The sequence below is a fragment of the Rhamphochromis sp. 'chilingali' genome, assembly GCF_963969265.1.
Source record: "Rhamphochromis sp. 'chilingali' genome assembly, chromosome: 1".
Lineage (NCBI taxonomy): Eukaryota > Metazoa > Chordata > Actinopteri > Cichliformes > Cichlidae > Rhamphochromis > Rhamphochromis sp. 'chilingali'.
This window is the reverse complement of record NC_137929.1, coordinates 64,862,201-64,879,339: the sequence shown is the minus strand read 5'-3', so window position 1 is coordinate 64,879,339 and position 17,139 is coordinate 64,862,201. Positions and strand designations below refer to the sequence as shown.

Genomic DNA, 17,139 nt, shown 5'->3' with positions numbered 1-17,139 from the left:
TGAGGCGCTGAAAGGTGGCAGGGGCCCCGAACAAGCCGAATGGAAGCGTAACGAATTGGTATAAACCGTACGGGGTGGAGAAGGCTGTCTTTTCCTTGGACTCTGCTGACAAGGGAATTTGCCAGTAGCCCTTGGTTAATCCAGTGTTGTGAAAAAGCGAGCGGGATAAGCATCGAAATGTGACACCTAATTCACCCTGTGATAATCAACACAGAACCGTATAGACCCATCTTTCTTCACCACAAGAACAATGGGGCTACACCAAGCACTGTGTGACTCTTCTGTTACTCCCAACCTCAGCATTTCCTTCAGTTCCCGGAGCACAATTTGTCTTTTATGTTCCGGCAGCCTGTAGGGCCGTGAACGCACCGTCACGCCAGGCTGCATCTCAAAATGGTGCTCTATGAGAGAAGTACGGCTGAGTAAGGGGGAGAACACGTCGTCAAAGCGCTGTTGCAATGCAGCAACATCCGCCCTCTGGGCCTGTGAAAGATGGTCACTACAATGGAGGGAAGTGGGGATGTTAGATTTTGGCACTTCCGGCCCCAACTCAGCTCTCTCCCTTACCAGGCTCTCCAGAGAAGCAGTCTCCGCCTCCCTCCAGGCTTTGAAGAGGTTGAGGTGGTAAATCTGCGTGGCTCCGTCCCTGTCCCATCGTACTACCTCATAATCAACGTCCCCCACTCGTTGTGTGACCACAAAGGGCTCTTGCCACTTGGGGAGTAATTTAGAGCTGGAATAAGGAAGTAACGCAAGCACTTTATCTCCCGGTGAAAATTGCCTGAGTTCTGTTGTACAGGTGTTGCTGCCGCTACTGGGCCTGGAGCAAATTCTCCTGTGAGAGTGTGTGTAGCTTTGCTCTCAGGTCCAGCACGTACTGAACTTCACTTTTCGCAGGGCTTGGACCCTCCTCCCAGTTTTCCTTAATCAGGTCGAGCACCCCCCGCAGCTTTCTGCCGTACAACAGTTCAAAGGGAGAAAATCCCGTGGAGGCCTGGGGCACCTCCCGCACTGCGAACAACAGAGGGTCTAACCAGCGATCCCAATTGCGTTCATCCTCGTGAATGAACTTACAGATCATGGACTTCAGGGTTTTATTCAGCCGCTCCACCAACCCGTCGGTCTGAGAGTGGTAGATGCTGGTCCGAACAGCTTTAATACCCGTACAGTTCCCTCAGTGTGCGAGACATGAACGATGTGCCCTGGTCGATCAGTATTTCTTTCGGAATACCAACCCGGGAGACAACCTGAAACAGTGCCTGTGCCACACTTCTCGCGGAAATGATGCTCAGTGGCATTGCTTCCGGGTATCGTGTTGCATAATCCACCAGGACTAATACGAAGCGATACCCGCGTGCACTCCAGTGAAATGGCCCAATGAGGTCCATACCGATACGGTCAAACAGGACCTCAATGAGGGGTAACAGGTGCAAAGGCGCCTTCAGGATGGCCGGCTGGCTAACCAGCTGACACTCCAGACGCAACGAGCATCGGCGGCGCACGTCCAGATGCCAGGCCAATAGAATCGGGCCATTATCCGCTCCAGAGTTTTTTCGCATCACCATGTGTCTGCCCATGGGCTTTGAATGAGTTGCCTGAAAAATCATTTCCCGGCCATAGCTTACACCTACACATGATATACCATGTTTTGACTGAGAGATTTCTGAAAAAAATTAAAACGTACGGCTTTGCTATCACTTCCAACATAAATAAATACAGAAAACTAAATAGCATTGATGTTTGTAGGGTTACTGAAGTTGGGCTAGCTGATATATAATGATGAGCTACGTGATTGCTAGCTACACAGCCATAACACAGTGAAGCTGGAGGATGAATGCTAACTTTTTTCCACTTGATAAAAGTTAATGGGAGGTTTTCCGATGGTTAGGGACAAATGCAATCGCATGGCAGGATGCTGTAAACGGACCAAACTTCAGTCAGGAGAACAATAGGAAGTTAGTTAGTCATTAATGAAGCAATGGTAGAAGAAGCAAGAAGAATGAGTAAAGTTTGACTTATTGTATCTGACTCTTTTGTTTCGCTTAATGCGCCTTATAATCCAGTGCGCCTTATGTATAAATACAGACCCATTCATCCACAGTGTGCCTTATAGTCTGGTAGCCCTTTAAAAATACTTTAATCTTCATAATTAATAGAAAATTATCAGGTCAGCACATTCACAAACTTAGGTTTCCCCATTTCCCAATACCCCATTAGCCTTTTATGGCTGAGGGGAAAAAACTTTTCGCATTTCAAATCAAAATTTATTTCTATAGCACATTTTGAAAACAACAGTGTTGATCAAAGTGCTTCACAATCAGCTAAACAGAGAATAAAAAGTTAAATTCAAAACATTAGTAAACAAACAGACCAACAAACAGCACAGGTGACGAATATAAATTTATTTGATTCAAAAGCCAAAGTAGAAAGGGGAGTTTTAAGACATGATTTAAAAAACTGAATAGACTCGGAAGTACGAATATCAACAGGAAGGTTATTCCAGAGTCTAGGTGCTGCAGTTGCAAAGGCATGATCACCTCTGAACTTCAGCCGAGACCTTGGATGAACTAAGAACATCTGACTAGAAGATTTTAGTGCTCATTTAAACATTGTGAAAAACACATTTAACTTGTCCAATTACATCTCCAAATTGCATATAAAACTGTGTTGAAATCTTCTGTTTTTTGTGTCAAACACCATATAAATCTGAAGAATAATCCATGGTGACATGAACAAACATGAAAAATAAAGTGACCACTTGAGTGGCTGATCAACAGTAATGAGTCTCTGAAAGGGACCAGTCTCACATGGACATTATGTTCAAGAAACTAGATCTTAAACCCTGCATTGTCATCAGTTCTGCTTGAGAACCCCCCGTGTTAGCCATCAGATTTTTTACTGTGGATTAAAATGATGATGATGATGACGATGATGATGAACCTCTCTGCAGCTAGAAAACAAAAACAAAAAAAACCCCCAAAAGTTAGATTTACCCAGTGCCTAAACATGATGTCTAAAAAGATACTCTTTCAGTTTTAAAGTTTTATATATCAGGACATAATAAAAAACAAAACAAAAGAACACAACATATTATACTGTGTCATTATTTATTCAACAAAAAATAAGGTAAAATGCAGTTTGAAAAATGAAGTACATAGTTATTTTTTCCATGGTAATTCGATCCCACAAGGGAAATTTTTGTGTTACGGCAGAACGATCAAGACTAAGAATAGCAGTCTACAATACATAACAAATAAACGACACAGTTAAAACAAAAAAGCACTAAAGGTCATGGGTAATGCCTTACAGAGAGTGCAGGAATTTATATATTTACAATAGTAATAATAAAAAAGTGAAGATAGCCACAAACACACTCCCACCACATACTCCCATTGCCCGACTTAGGCCAGGAGCCATCCGGCCTAGCCTACTCAGCCCCCTCCCTCACTCACGAGTTTGAGAGGAAATTAGAAAGTGCTTGGGCAATAATATAGATATATTACAAAAATTGGTCTATTAAAGGTATAAGGGTACAAAATATGGGTCTATTATGGATATGTTATAATGTACACAATATGAAGGTATGTTATGAATATGCTACAACTATAAGTATGCACAGGCTGTAGTGTGCATACTTGTATTTTATGCTCAGCTAAACAATTGGGACATAAATACACTGTCATGCCAGGTCTTGCTTCAAAGCAGAGGGGGATGGGTGTGCAATTTGGACACATAAGTTAGTGAATGCGATAACTTCAGATAAGGCAATGCGATACCATAGATCATTCTACTAAAAACCTTGGACAAGGTTTAATGCCAGTGATGTCAACCTCAAGGTCAACGGGAAATGTAACAATGCTGTAACCTTGTGTGGGGTGGTACTGTTTCTTATTAGGTACTTCAGGCTAATATCAACCACGACTCCGCAACAAGCGAGTCCAGGGTGTTAAAAGTTTTTAACATGAAATTTAAATTTTGCTCCTTTGATCATGTCAGACAACATGACCAAACTATCAGTGGGATCAGTGGTGGAGGGATTATAGTAAAGTCAAAAAGCTATTCCTAACAATTCTCTCAGTTTTTCACATATGTTAAAGCACTTTTTAAGGCTTAATGAAAATTCAGACTATACTAGTTCCTCTTCCTTTTCAAGAGGAATTATCATCATAAACAGAAAACAGACAGAAGGAGCCAGCAGGAACTGTTCGCTTTGTGAGAATCTTTACATTTATTTAATAATTTATCAGTTTCGCAATGATTTAATTAAAGTGTTCATTACATGCAAAAAAAGACACTTCACTTTCCAATGCTCTGATTATTTTGATCTTATATACTTACTGAAAAGGTATTCTTTCTGTTCATTAAATAAAAAGTTTCAATTTTTATTAAGTTGACTGAACGCATTGAATCTCTTCCCCTTTGTAGATGCTTGAACATTCTCATACTTCAGGATTCAGAATGACATCTGAACATCTAAAGCATCTTCTTTTGTCTTTAATGTCTTTCTTCTCTTGAGCTTTGTTCTGAAAATTCAAAACAGTACCTTTACATGAATCATTTGTAAATCTTTTTCTATCCAGGTCAGAGTTTACTCACTGAATTCATCCTCTCTCTGAAACAAACAGACTCTGTTAATGTGCTATAATGTAGCACAACCTGAATCAGTAATGTGTGATTAATATGTAAAGAGAAATATCACTCATCTTGACTTTAAAATACAGTAATAAACTGAAAATTTTTTTGGTATAATTAGTCTTCTTTCCTTGAAAGTATTGACAAAGGGTGGAATTATTTCAATATGGACATACTTTGTTTTCCAGCACCCTAGTATAGACACTATAAACAGTGCAACCTTACTGAGAAACAAGTTCACAAGATTTATTACTAATGAGCTGAAAACTGTTGTTTTTACCAATAAACACACAAAATTCCCTGTGTATATGTTCCTGCATTACACTCCTGAGGTATGTGGAAAAGAAAGAACAAACTCGATTGTTTTTTAAACTTGAAGACCCTCAAGCACTTTCAAAATGAAACCTCACAAACACCTCCACGACTGAATCACACTTTCTTTTCTGAGCTTCATGCTGTGACCTGTTTTACAGCTGCCGGCAGGTAAACGGCTGAACTTTGGAATGAAACACACCTTCGTTTCTCTGTAAAGCGAGAGTATTTGAGAAAGGAAAGTGAATTAACCTCCCCTCCTCATCCTGACTCATTTGAAACTAACCAGGAAACAAGCTGTTCTTTTTCATCGGTAAAGAGAGACGCACAGACGATCAGACTGAGCTCAGACCAAACTAGCAGCTTCCTCTGAGTGAGTCCAGCTACAGGAGAGAAACGTGGAAAACTCCAACACTGCTGCTTCAAGCTGCTGACGCTCCACACACTGAATGTGAGTTTGAGCAAAAACACGACTCAAAGGATGTTTCAGTGAAGGTGGTAGAGGAGGGAGGGGAGCCAGGACTGACTGTACTTCCTGTCTGCTGTTTTCAGCTTCACTCACAGACTCAATGGCTTCCAGATCACAGAAGGATCTCTGCTGTCCGGTCTGTCAGGAGGTCTTCAGAGATCCTGTTATTCTGTCATGTAGCCACAGCTTCTGTAAAGACTGTCTGAAGAGATGGTGGAGAGAGAGAATAATACACGAGTGTCCAGTTTGTAAGGAAATATCAGTTTATGATCCACCTTCAAACCTGGCTTTAAAGAATCTGTGTGAGTCGTTCTTACAGGAGAGAGATCAGAGAGCTTCAGAGACTCTCTGCAGTCTGCACTCTGAGAAACTCAAACTCTTCTGTCTGGACCATCAGCAGCCAGCGTGTGTCGTCTGTTGCATCTCACAAAATCACACCAATCACAGATTCAGACCCATCGATGAAGCTGCACAACAACACAAGAAGGAACTTCAGGAAACTCTGGAGCCCTTAAAGGAGAAGTTAAAGGTTTGTGAAGAAGTTCAAGTGAAGTTTGATCAAACAGCAGAACACATTAAGGTCCAGGCCCGACACACAGAGAGGCAGATTAAGGAGCAGTTTAAGAAGCTTCACCAGTTTCTAGCAGAGGAAGAGGAGGCCAGGCTGGCTGCACTGAGGGAGGAAGAGGAGCAGAAGAGTGGGATGATGAAGGAGAAGATGGAGGCTCTGAGCAGAGAGATAGCAGCTCTTTCAGACACAGTCAGAGCCACAGAGGAGGAGCTGAGAGCTGAAGACGTCTCATTCCTGCACAACTACAAGGCTGCAGTGGAAAGAGTCCAGCGCTGCCCCCTGCTGGATGATCCACAGCTGCCCTCAGGAGCTCTGATAGACCAGGCCAAACACCTGGGCAACCTGACCTTCAACATCTGGAACAACATGAAGGACATGGTCTCCTACACTTCTCTCATTCTGGACCCAAACACTGCTCATCCAAACCTCATCCTGTCTGAAGATCTGACCAGTGTGAGACTAGGAGGAGAGAGGCAGCAGCTTCCTGAGAATCCAGAGAGGTTTGATTTATACAACTCTGTCCTGGGCTCTGAGGGCTTTAACTCAGGGACTCACAGCTGGGATGTCGAGGTTGGATACAGTACATTATGGGTAGTGGGTGTGTCACCAGAGTCTGTCCAGAGAAAGGGACACATACAGTCTGGATTATGGGGAATAGGGTTTCATGAAAGTCAATACTCATTATGTTCACCATCAGCTGGATCTAGTGTTCTCCCAGTTCAGAAGAAGCTCCACAGGATCAGAGTGAATCTGGACTGGAACAGAGGAAAGCTGTCGTTCTCTGATCCTGATACTAACACACACATACACACCTTCACACACACTTTCACTCACAGGATGTTTCCATTCATTAACACTTATGATAAACTGAAGGTGTGTCCGTTGAAGGTGTCAGTGTCAGTGCAGCAGATGAGTTGAGGATGATGATGTTTCTAATGTTGTTTCCTGTCAGTGAGTTGAAGCTGTTAAACTGCAGCTGTCCTCCTGCTGCCTCGTTGTTCCAAAGCTCTTTGTTTCTCTTTTAGTTTCACTGTTTCTTTCTGTTTCTGCTGTCCACCTTTTCACATGGAAAATCATTTCACTGTTTCTCACTGAATGACTCCCCAAACTAGATTTGAAATTCTATCAAGTTTCTAATCATTACAAGTGATTCATGTTTCTATTTGATGTGTAAATGGAGATGATTTGTTGCTGTAGTTATAAAACTTTAGATAAAACAAGTTTAAACAGGAAATGTTGGCATATTCACATAACAGATATTTTAAAAAGTGTTTTTAGTCTTTCTTAATCAACACAACCAGCCTGGTATAACTGTCTGTCACACATTAATGTCTACATGATAAGTAGTGCTTATTTCCTGTATCTGAACTTCTTAAAACTTATTGCTAGACAAATACCATTTTTTCCATCACTGTTTAAAAAGGACTGGAAAAATAATGGAAATTTGCCATCTGTTGTGTTTTTACAAAAAATGTTGTAGTTAAAATTTAAGTTTTTATATTAAATAAAATCTATTCACATGTAAGAACAATGGAATTCCTTGATAATATGGTCAAACACCATTGTGATACAATTCAATGGGGTCTAAAATTGTCAAAAAGTTCTGTTATTACTAGGTTTTTAAACTGTGATATATTTACTTGTATTTAATTTAATAAAATTGTATATTATCCAGGTTACCAGCAGGTTAAACTGTAATCTAACTTTCAGTTAGATAGTATCTGGAAATCCATTGACGGAAAAGTAAAAAGCAAATCCAAAATTCTTCAGAGAACAAGGAGCACATGAGGGAACTTAACCAAAGTATCTGAGAAAGAACAAAGGAAATAGATTATAAATGCTAGATAGTTAGTGGAAGTGGACACAACTGCAGAAAAGGGCACAGCTGAAACTATTCAAGACAATGAAACAAAATAATAAAGGCTAAATGCATAACAGAGCAGACAATTGACTAACAAGTTTACAGAACAAATTACACCAAAGGATAATAGAGAGAGAACACTGAGGGATCACCTTAAAGTTAATAATAGGGACAACAGTGTTCTTGTCCTTTTTATGTGACTATAAAGAGTAACTTCAAACATTTGTGATTGTTGTGGCTCATGATGATGATAAACAAGACACTTAAAAGCACTGTAATTTCTCAAGTGAGACTTGCAACCTACTTCACGACATGGGCACTCCGATTGTGCTTCATTGTTGCGTAGGCCTTCTTTATGTGTCAGTAACTTTTTAGCGTTTTCACTGAGACACCACATCTATGACAATGAACATCCTTAAAATGCTTTTGTTGGAATGTCACTTTCACAGTGCTCCATGGACACTTGAATAGATACATTTCTTTAAATCCAAAGAAGCATGTGTACTGAACACTACTGTGTTCACTCACTACTGCCCACTCTCAACATCATGAGAGAAAAGCACTGGGTTAATAGAGTAATATTTAGGTGACTCCTCTGTTAACCAGATGCAATATGACTGGTCACATTAAACTTTTGTTTAATATTAATGGTAACGTTTCTAAAGGTGTGTGGCAATGTGCACCACTGCTGTGCCTGCTGTTGATTATGAATGGTCCTTTTTCCAACTTCAAAAAGTAAACACTCATTGTTCTTGTCCTTGTAAGGTCCATTTGTTCACCTGATTCAAACTAGAAATGGTCCATTTTTATCCCCCAGATTTTTCTTATTGCTGGCTATTTGATTAACGCCTTTTCCTTCTCTATCAAAAGGTTAAAAATTCAACACTGTCTGCTTGTAAGTACACAGAAATCACAATGGCCTCTTTATGGAAAGTGTGTTTTGTTGATTTGAAAGTTAGCTGATGTTAACGTTGCAGAGTGTCTACCCTACACTCAGGCATTAATGTTTATTGTTCAAATTAATTAAATATGTAGATAGCTTCAAAATTATGTCTGCGAATGTTCTCAGTCATCCAGGTCATCGTAGTCAAAGGAGCTTGCAAAGAAAGGCGTCTGGACTTCTTTAAGTTGCTTGATGACGTTTCACCTCTCATTCGAGAAGTTTCTTCAGTTCTAAGGTCAAATGGTGGAGAGTCCCAGATTTAGTCCCAGATCCTAGTGGGAGTTTCCCCCCAAAGAGGGACAAAGGACCCCCTGATGATCCTCTAATCGCCTGAGCCAAGGTGTGAAAGCGGGTGTGTGTCCCAATCAGCCAGGGTTTGGGGTGAGCCCATTGTGAAACCTGGCCCCACCTTATCATGCGACGCCTGTGGCCGACGAGGTAAGGCTATTGTGAGCGTACTCCACCCACGTCAGTTGCTCGCTCCAGGTGGTCTGATTAGTGGACGTCAAGCAACGGAGAGCTGCTTTGAGTTCTTGGTTGGCCCGTTCCGCTTGACCGTTGGTCTGTGGATGAAAACCTGACGAGAGACTGACCTGGGCCCCTAAGGAGGTGCAGAACTCCCTCCAAACACGTGACGTGAACTGTGGGCCTCGGTCCGAGACCACTTCAGCGGGGATCCCGTGGAGGCGAAACACATGAGTTGACAGAAGAGGGGGGTCTCCAGGGCGGTGGGGAGCTTGGGGAGAGCAACAAAGTGGGCAGCTTTAGAAAAACGGTCGACAATGGTGAGAATGACTGTGTTACCTGATGACGGCGGAAGACCAGTGACAAAGTCAACCGCAATGTGGGACCAGGGGCGGCTTGGCGTAGGTAAGGGATGAAGTAGGCCAGCAGCGGGCTGGTTGACAGGTTTATTCTGGGCACAGGTTGGACAGGCGGCGATGAATTCTTGGACGTCTTTGGCTAGTGTAGGCCACCAGGCGAACCGCTTGATGAAGGTGACAGTGCAATGAATGCCCGGATGACAGGTGAGTTTTCCGCCGTGGGCCCATTATAGCACTCGTGAGCGAACGGACGTGGGAACAAAGAGCAATCCTGGGGGACCAGTCCCCGGATCCGGTTCTGCCCGCTGGGCCTCCTGTATGGCGGACTCGATCTCCCACAACAGGGCTCGGATAATGCATGTGGGAGGGAGAATGGGAGCCTCACGGTTGGGGTCCTCTGCAGTAGTGAATAGGCGGGAAAGGGCATCTGGTTTCACGTTCCGAGAGCCGGGCCTGTAGGTGATGGTGAAGCAGAATCTGGTAAAGAACAGAGCCCACCTGGCTTGTCGGGCATTTAGTCGTTTAGCCGACCGGATGTATTCGAGGTTCTTGTGGTCAGTCCATACCACAAAGGGTTCTGTTGCGCCCTCTAGCCAGTGGCGCCACTCCTCCAGGGCGAGTTTGATTGCCAACAGCTCCCTGTCCCCGATGTCGTAGTTCTGCTCTGCAGGAGAGAGACGACGGGAGAAGTAAGCACAAGGGTGGAGCTTACCCTCTAGTTGCTGGGAGAGAACGGCTCCGACCCCTACATCCGAGGCGTCCACTTCCACGATAAACTGCCGCTTGAGATTCGGTTGCCGGAGGATGGGCGCTGACGCGAAGCGTTTCTTTAGCCGGGAGAAAGCCTCCTGAACCTGATCATCCCAGCAGAAAGGTACCTTAGGTTAAGTTAAACGGGTTAGTGGTAAGGCAATCTTGCTGTAATCACGAATGAACCTCCGATAAAAGTTTGCAAAACCGAGGAACCGTTGAAGCTGCTTACGGTTAGGTGGAGTGGGCCAGTCCAAGACTGCTTGTACCTTAGCTGGATCGGTTCTTAAATCGCCCTGTTCGATGATGTAGCCCAAAAATGACACAGTACTCACATGAAACTCGCACTTCTCCCCTTTAACAAAGAGGTGATTCTCCAGGAGACGTTGCAGGACTTGTACATGATCAGAGAGAGAGAGTGGGAGAAGATGAGGATGTCATCAAGGTACACAAACACAAAACGATTGATGAAATCTCGGAGAACATCGTTGACTAGACCCTGAAACACAGCTGGAGCATTAGTCAGTCCAAACGGCATGACCAAGTATTCAAAATGGCCCAAGTGCGTGTTGAAGGCCGTTTTCCACTCGTCTCCCTCTCTCATCCTGACTAAGTGGTAGGCATTCCGCAGATCGAGCTTAGTGAAAATGGTCCCCCCCTGCAGGAGTTCAAAGGCGGAGGATAAGAGTGGCAGAGGTTATTTATTCTTAATGGTAATGTTATTGAGGCCCTGGAAATCAATACATGGCCGAAGGCTTTTATCCTTCTTAGTGACGAAAAAGAACCCGGCAGCCACAGGGGATGAAGAGGGGCGAATCAGTCCATCAGCCAAGGATTCATTAATATACTTCTCCATGCATTCACGTTCAGGTTGAGAGAGACTGTATAAGCTACTAGTGGGAAGAGGTGCACCTGGGAGCAAATCAATACTGCAGTCGTACGGGCAGTGAGGAGGAAGAGAACGGGCTCGGTCCTTACAAAATACTTGCTTGAGATCATGATACTCTGACAGGATGGCTGAAAGTTCAGGGGGCTTGTGTGGTAGTGGGTTAGATGCTTTTACTGGAGTAGCTGCTTTTAAACAGGTCATGTGACACTCCTCCCCCCACCCCAGAACCCTCTCCATCTTCCAGTCGAGTACAGGGTTATGCTGGCGTAACCATGGAAATCCTAGCACTACGGGCGTGAGAGGAGCTTCAAAGACATAAAACTGCAACAGGTCAGTGTGATTCCCAGACAGAGTTAGGGACACGGGTTCTGTAACGTGGGTTATGTTGGGGAGACGCTGACCATTTAAAGCGGTGACCTGCAACGAGTGGGGCAATGCTTGTGTGTAAATCTTAAGTTTAAGAGCGAGGGAAGCATCCATGAAGCTCTGCTCCACCCCAGAGTCAATCAGCGCCTGAAGGGAGTGAGAGGCAGAGTGGACAGTCACTTTAGCGGCTAGCATGAAGCGTGGAGGAGAATGTGAAAAGGAGACCTCGCCCACCCGTATCCTCCTTTCTACCGGCGGGGGAGGTCTTTTGGCCGTGCAGGAATGACCTTGGCGAGATGGCCCTTGTGGCTGCAGTAAAATCACTCACCAGACCTCCATCTGCGTGCTCTCTCCTCTGGGGAAATTTGGGAGCGTCCGATCTGCATGGGTTGCTCATGCTCGTCGCCGCGATCCACTTCCCGATCGCTACTTCCTCTGGAAGCCGTCTCCGCTCGCCCCACGGTCCTCTGGGAACCGTAGTTGCTGGCGCGGTGACACGCCCTCAAATGTTCATCTACCTTAACACATAAGGTGATTACTTCCGACAGAGTCTTGGGCAGCTCCCTCATTAATAGTTCGCCCTTGAGTTCATCACAAACATTGTTTAGTAAGGTACTTATCAGCGCAGGCTGCCCCCATCCAGTCTCCTTAGCCAGTGTCCAAAACTCCACAGAGAAGTCCGCCATACACCGTCTTCCTTGTTTTAAGTTCAGCAAACGGTGGCCCTCCGGTGCCCCTTGCGAACATACTTTTAAACTTTGAGAGAAAATGTCTGTGAAGGTTCTCAGTCATCCAGGTCATCGTAGTCAAAGGAGCTTGCAAAGAATGGTAAATGGTAAATGGCCTGCATTTGTATAGCGCTTTTCTAGTCCATAGGACCCCAAAGCGCTTTACACTACATTCAGTCATTCACCCATTCACACACACATTCACACACTGGCGATAGCAAGCTACATTGTAGCCACAGCTGCCCTGGGGCGCACTGACAGAGGTGAGGCTGCCGGACACAGGCGCCACCGGGCCCTCTGACCACCACCAGTAGGCAAACATGGGGTTAGTATCTTGCCCAAGGATATTTGGCAGCCAGGAGGCAGCCTGGGATCGAACCACCGACCTTCTGATTAGTGGTTGACCTGCTCTGCCACCTGAGCTACAGCCACCCCGCTCTTTAAGTTACTTGAAGACGTTTCACCTCTCATCTGAGAAGCTTCTTCAGTTCTAAGGTCAAATGGTGGAGAGTCCCAGATATAAACCTAGTGGGAGTAACCCCCCACAGAGGGACAAAAGGACCCCCTGATGATCCTCTAATCGCCTGAGACAAGGTGTGAAACTGGGTGTGGGCCCCAGTCAGCCAGAGTATCAGCCAGGCGATTAGAGGATCATCAGGGGGTCCTTTTGTCCCTCTGTGGGGGGTTACTCCCACTAGGTTTATATCTGGGACTCTCCACCATTTGACCTTAGAACTGAAGAAGCTTCTCAGATGAGAGGTGAAACGTCTTCAAGTAACTTAAAGAAGTCCAGACGCCTTTCTTTGCAAGCTCCTTTGACTTTGAGAGAAAATCAGCATAGGTAATCTCCGGGTTGGTTCGTAACACTGCTTGAGCCCAGTTTAAGGCTTGACCGCGGAGTAACTGAACAAAAAAGGCTATCTTAGCTCCATCACTTTCATACACTCAACAAAAATATAAACGCAACACCTTTGTTACTGCTCCCATTCCCCATGGGATGGACGTAGAGACCTAAAATTCATTCCAGATACACAATATAACCATCCCTCCAAAACAGTGGTCACAAATCAGTCCAAATGTGTGGTAGTGGGCACATCTGCTATATTGAGATAATCCATCCCACCTCACAGGTGTGCCACATCAGGATGCTGATCTGACATCATGAGTAGTGCACAGGTGTACCTCAGACTGCCCACAACAAAAGGCCACCCTGGAATGTGCAGTTTTGTCTCACAGCAAAATGCCACAGATGCCACAAGCAATGAGGGAGCGTGCAATTGGCATGCTGACAGCAGGAATGTCAACCAGATCTGTCGCCCGTGCATTGAATGTTCATTTCTCAACCATAAGCCGTCTCCACAGGCGTTTCAGAGAATATGGCAGCACATCCAACCGGCCTCACAACCGCAGACCTCGTGTAACCACACCAGCCCAGGACCTCCACATCCAGCAGGTTCACCTCCAAGATCGTCTGAGACCAGCCACCCAGACAGCTGCTGGAACAATTGGTTTGCACAACCAAACAATTTCTGCACAAACTGTCAGAAACCGTCTCAGGGACGCTCAACTGCATGCCCGTCGTCCTCATCGGGGTCTTGACCTGACTCCAGCTCGTCGCCGTAACAGACTTGTGTGGGCAAATGCTCACACTCGATGGCGTCTGGCACGTTGGAGAGGTGTGCGCTTCACGGATGAATCATGGTTCACATTGTTCAGGGCAGATGGCAGCTGAGAATGTCCCAGTTCTTGCATGGCCAGCATACTCACCGGACATGTCACCCATTGAGCATGTTCGGGGTGTGCTTGACCGGCGTATACGACAGCGTGTACCAGTTCCCACGAATATCCAACAGCCTTGCACAGCCATTGAAGTGGAGTGGACCAACATTCCACAGGCCACAATTGAGAATCTGATAGACTCCATGCGACGATGTGTTGCACTGCATGAGGCAAATGGTGGTCACACCAGATACTGACCGGTTCTGGGTCCCCAGACCCCCAATAGCGCAAAAAACTGTACATTCCAAGGTGGCCTTTTGTTGTGGGCAGTCTGAGGTACACCTGTGCACTACTCATGATGTCAGATCAGCATCCTGATGTGGCACACCCGTGAGGTGGAATGGATTATCTCAATATAGCAGATGTGCCCACTACCACACATTTGGACTGATTTGTGACCACTGTTTGGGTGGGATGGTTATATTGTGTATCTGGAATGAATTTTAGGTCTCTACGTCCATCCCATGGGGAATGGGAGCAGTAACAAAGGTGTTGCGTTTATATTTTTGTTGAGTGTATGTTCTCTCCAGCCTCTCTCCACTCCGCTAGCCCCCTGTCACTCCTTCCACACTCCACACGGGGAAACACGGGGACGGGGACAACATCTCCTGCAAAAAGAAAAACAATTGCAAAAAGAAAAACACCTGCAAAAAGAAAAATGCTGCAAAAAGAAAAACACCTGCAAAAACAAAAACACTTGCAAAAACAAAAACGCTGCAAAAACAAAAACGCTGCAAAAGCACACAAGACACAACAGAAATGTTTCTGGGGAGACAATAACCCGACAGATCAGATGCACGAACCAAAACATGTATGTATGGCTGTATCCCAATTCAGGGTCTGCATGCTTGAAGTACGCGTACTACGTACAGTGCGTACTATAAGTACGAGAAGTGCGGAAGTGAGAGGCTTGTGAAATGGGACGGTCTAGCCTTCGTCGCACTGTTCAGGTTGCCTAGCAACCATAATACTAACCACGAGAAACATTACATACAGCTTTGTTTGACAGAAATGAAGGAGAAAAAATGTTTTGTTGGTCATTCATTTTTGTCATGACATCACTTTGATTAGTTGAGTATCTGAGGCTGAGACCACGGGACTGTAAAACATGATTGTTGGGCTTCATTTCTGTGCTGAACAGTCATTTAAGATTAGTTAGTAAATAACAATTAGTTAATGTTGTTCATGAGACTAAAATCATCTCACTGTGGTAATGTAAATATGATATGGCCAATATTATATGTATTATCAGATTATTATGATATACATATATGTATAAAAAAAATAAAAAAAAAAACACCCAGCATGCCCCTGCGGGCGGTTTATCCTTCAAGCTCGGGTCCTCTACCAGAGGCCTGGGAGCTTGAGGGCCCTGCGCAGTATCTTAGCTGTTCCCAGGACTGCGCTCTTTTGGACAGAGATCTCCGATGTTGTTCCCGGGATCTGCTGGAGCCACTCGCCTAGCTTGGGAGTCACCGCACCTAGTGCTCCGATTACCACGGGGACCACCGTTACCTTCACCCTCCACATCCTCTCGAGCTCTTCTCTGAGCCCTTGGTATTTCTCCAGCTTCTCGTGTTCCTTCTTCCTGATATTGGCCAGGGTTACTTACTACGCAAGTAACCCTGGCGGAAGGGACTACACGAATAGGATGAGGGACCTATGGATGGATGGATGGATGGATGGATGGATGGATGGATGGATGGATGGATGGATGGATAGATAGATAGATAGATAGATAGATAGATAGATAGATAGATAGATAGATAGATAGATAGATAGATAGATAGATAGATAGATAGATAGATAGATAGATAGATAGATAGATAGATATTACAGGATATATTACAGCAGTGAGCTTGAACTCTGGGTCAAAGATTCAAGTTGCAGTTATTTATATTTCCTATCACCTTAATCTTCACTCAAAGACAAGTATCTTTGACAGTGCATATATAGATGTATTATATATAAGAGACAAATGTTGTTCCTTCAGTATGTTGGTATTACTAAATTTGGCTCAATGCTTACATATATGTGTAAAAAGCAAATGTACGAGCTGTGATAACTGTGTCTGATAGAATGAGGAGTAGACTGATATATAAAATATTCCTTTATTGGGTGAGAAAATCAGACCATGTCATAACTGCTTTAAGTCATACAGAATAGATATCAGAGCCTTAAACAGGCTGACTTCTGCTAAATGGGTCAAACTGGGCAGAAAGTCTACAAACACATAACATCCTTATAGAATATGATGTAACACTATAGATCAACTTACCTCAGAATATATAAAGCATATAAACAATTACAGCAATATGATGCAACAAACACAGCAGTGCTACTGATCCAAAATACTCAAAGCTTCATAGAACTGAAACAAACATTTATTTTTAGCTCCATTCTGCTGCTGATACATACTTTAGGTTTCTGAAGATTAAACTTGTTGCTGCCTTTCATAGTGTGTAACTTGAAGGCCCTGAGTACTTTCTCCCACACTGAAAACACTGGGATGATCACATTATTTGAACATTACCTAATAAGACTGATTCAGGACAGACAGTTATGTTAATAAACTTTCCTAGCAGTCCTTCACAAACAGGGAACAGTCTGTCTATTCTCTCCATCTGTCAGCTGCTGATGGCTCTTCCTCCTCCTCTTCCTCACACACTGTTGAGTTTATCCTGGTGGATCATCAGGGGTGCAAAGCCTCACAGATGATGTGCAGCAGTGTGCAGTGGCGTGCACAGACATTTTGGGGGGCAAGTGCTCCAGGGGGAAAAAAGGGCACTTTTTGCATATGTGGAAAACCTTTTCTTTTTATAATAAAAAAAATCGCACAGGTTAAATGCAATTTGACTTTTATTTCAAAACATTCTCTAAAAATCAAAAATCACACCACAAAAAGATAAAATCTATATCCAACTCTAAACTATATACATACATATTCTCAAGTGTCCATTAAATGGAGTGTACTGCTCTAAAGAAGCATCCTTCTTGGTGCCATGTCTTTGTAGA

General features: G+C 44.2%; 1 protein-coding gene across 1 annotated transcript in view; it reads left to right on the top strand.

Moving 5' to 3' along the window:
• Positions 1-5,513: 5,513 nt before the first annotated feature.
• Positions 5,514-17,139, top strand: part of LOC308411065 (nuclear factor 7, brain-like) — a gene marked incomplete at its 5' end in the record, with an annotated part of 121,925 nt that continues 110,299 nt past the window's right edge. The window contains one exon of the mRNA XM_080904786.1: positions 5,514-5,766. Within this exon, the coding sequence (XP_080760912.1) occupies positions 5,514-5,766 (253 nt within the window). The remainder of the gene's footprint in view (positions 5,767-17,139) is intronic.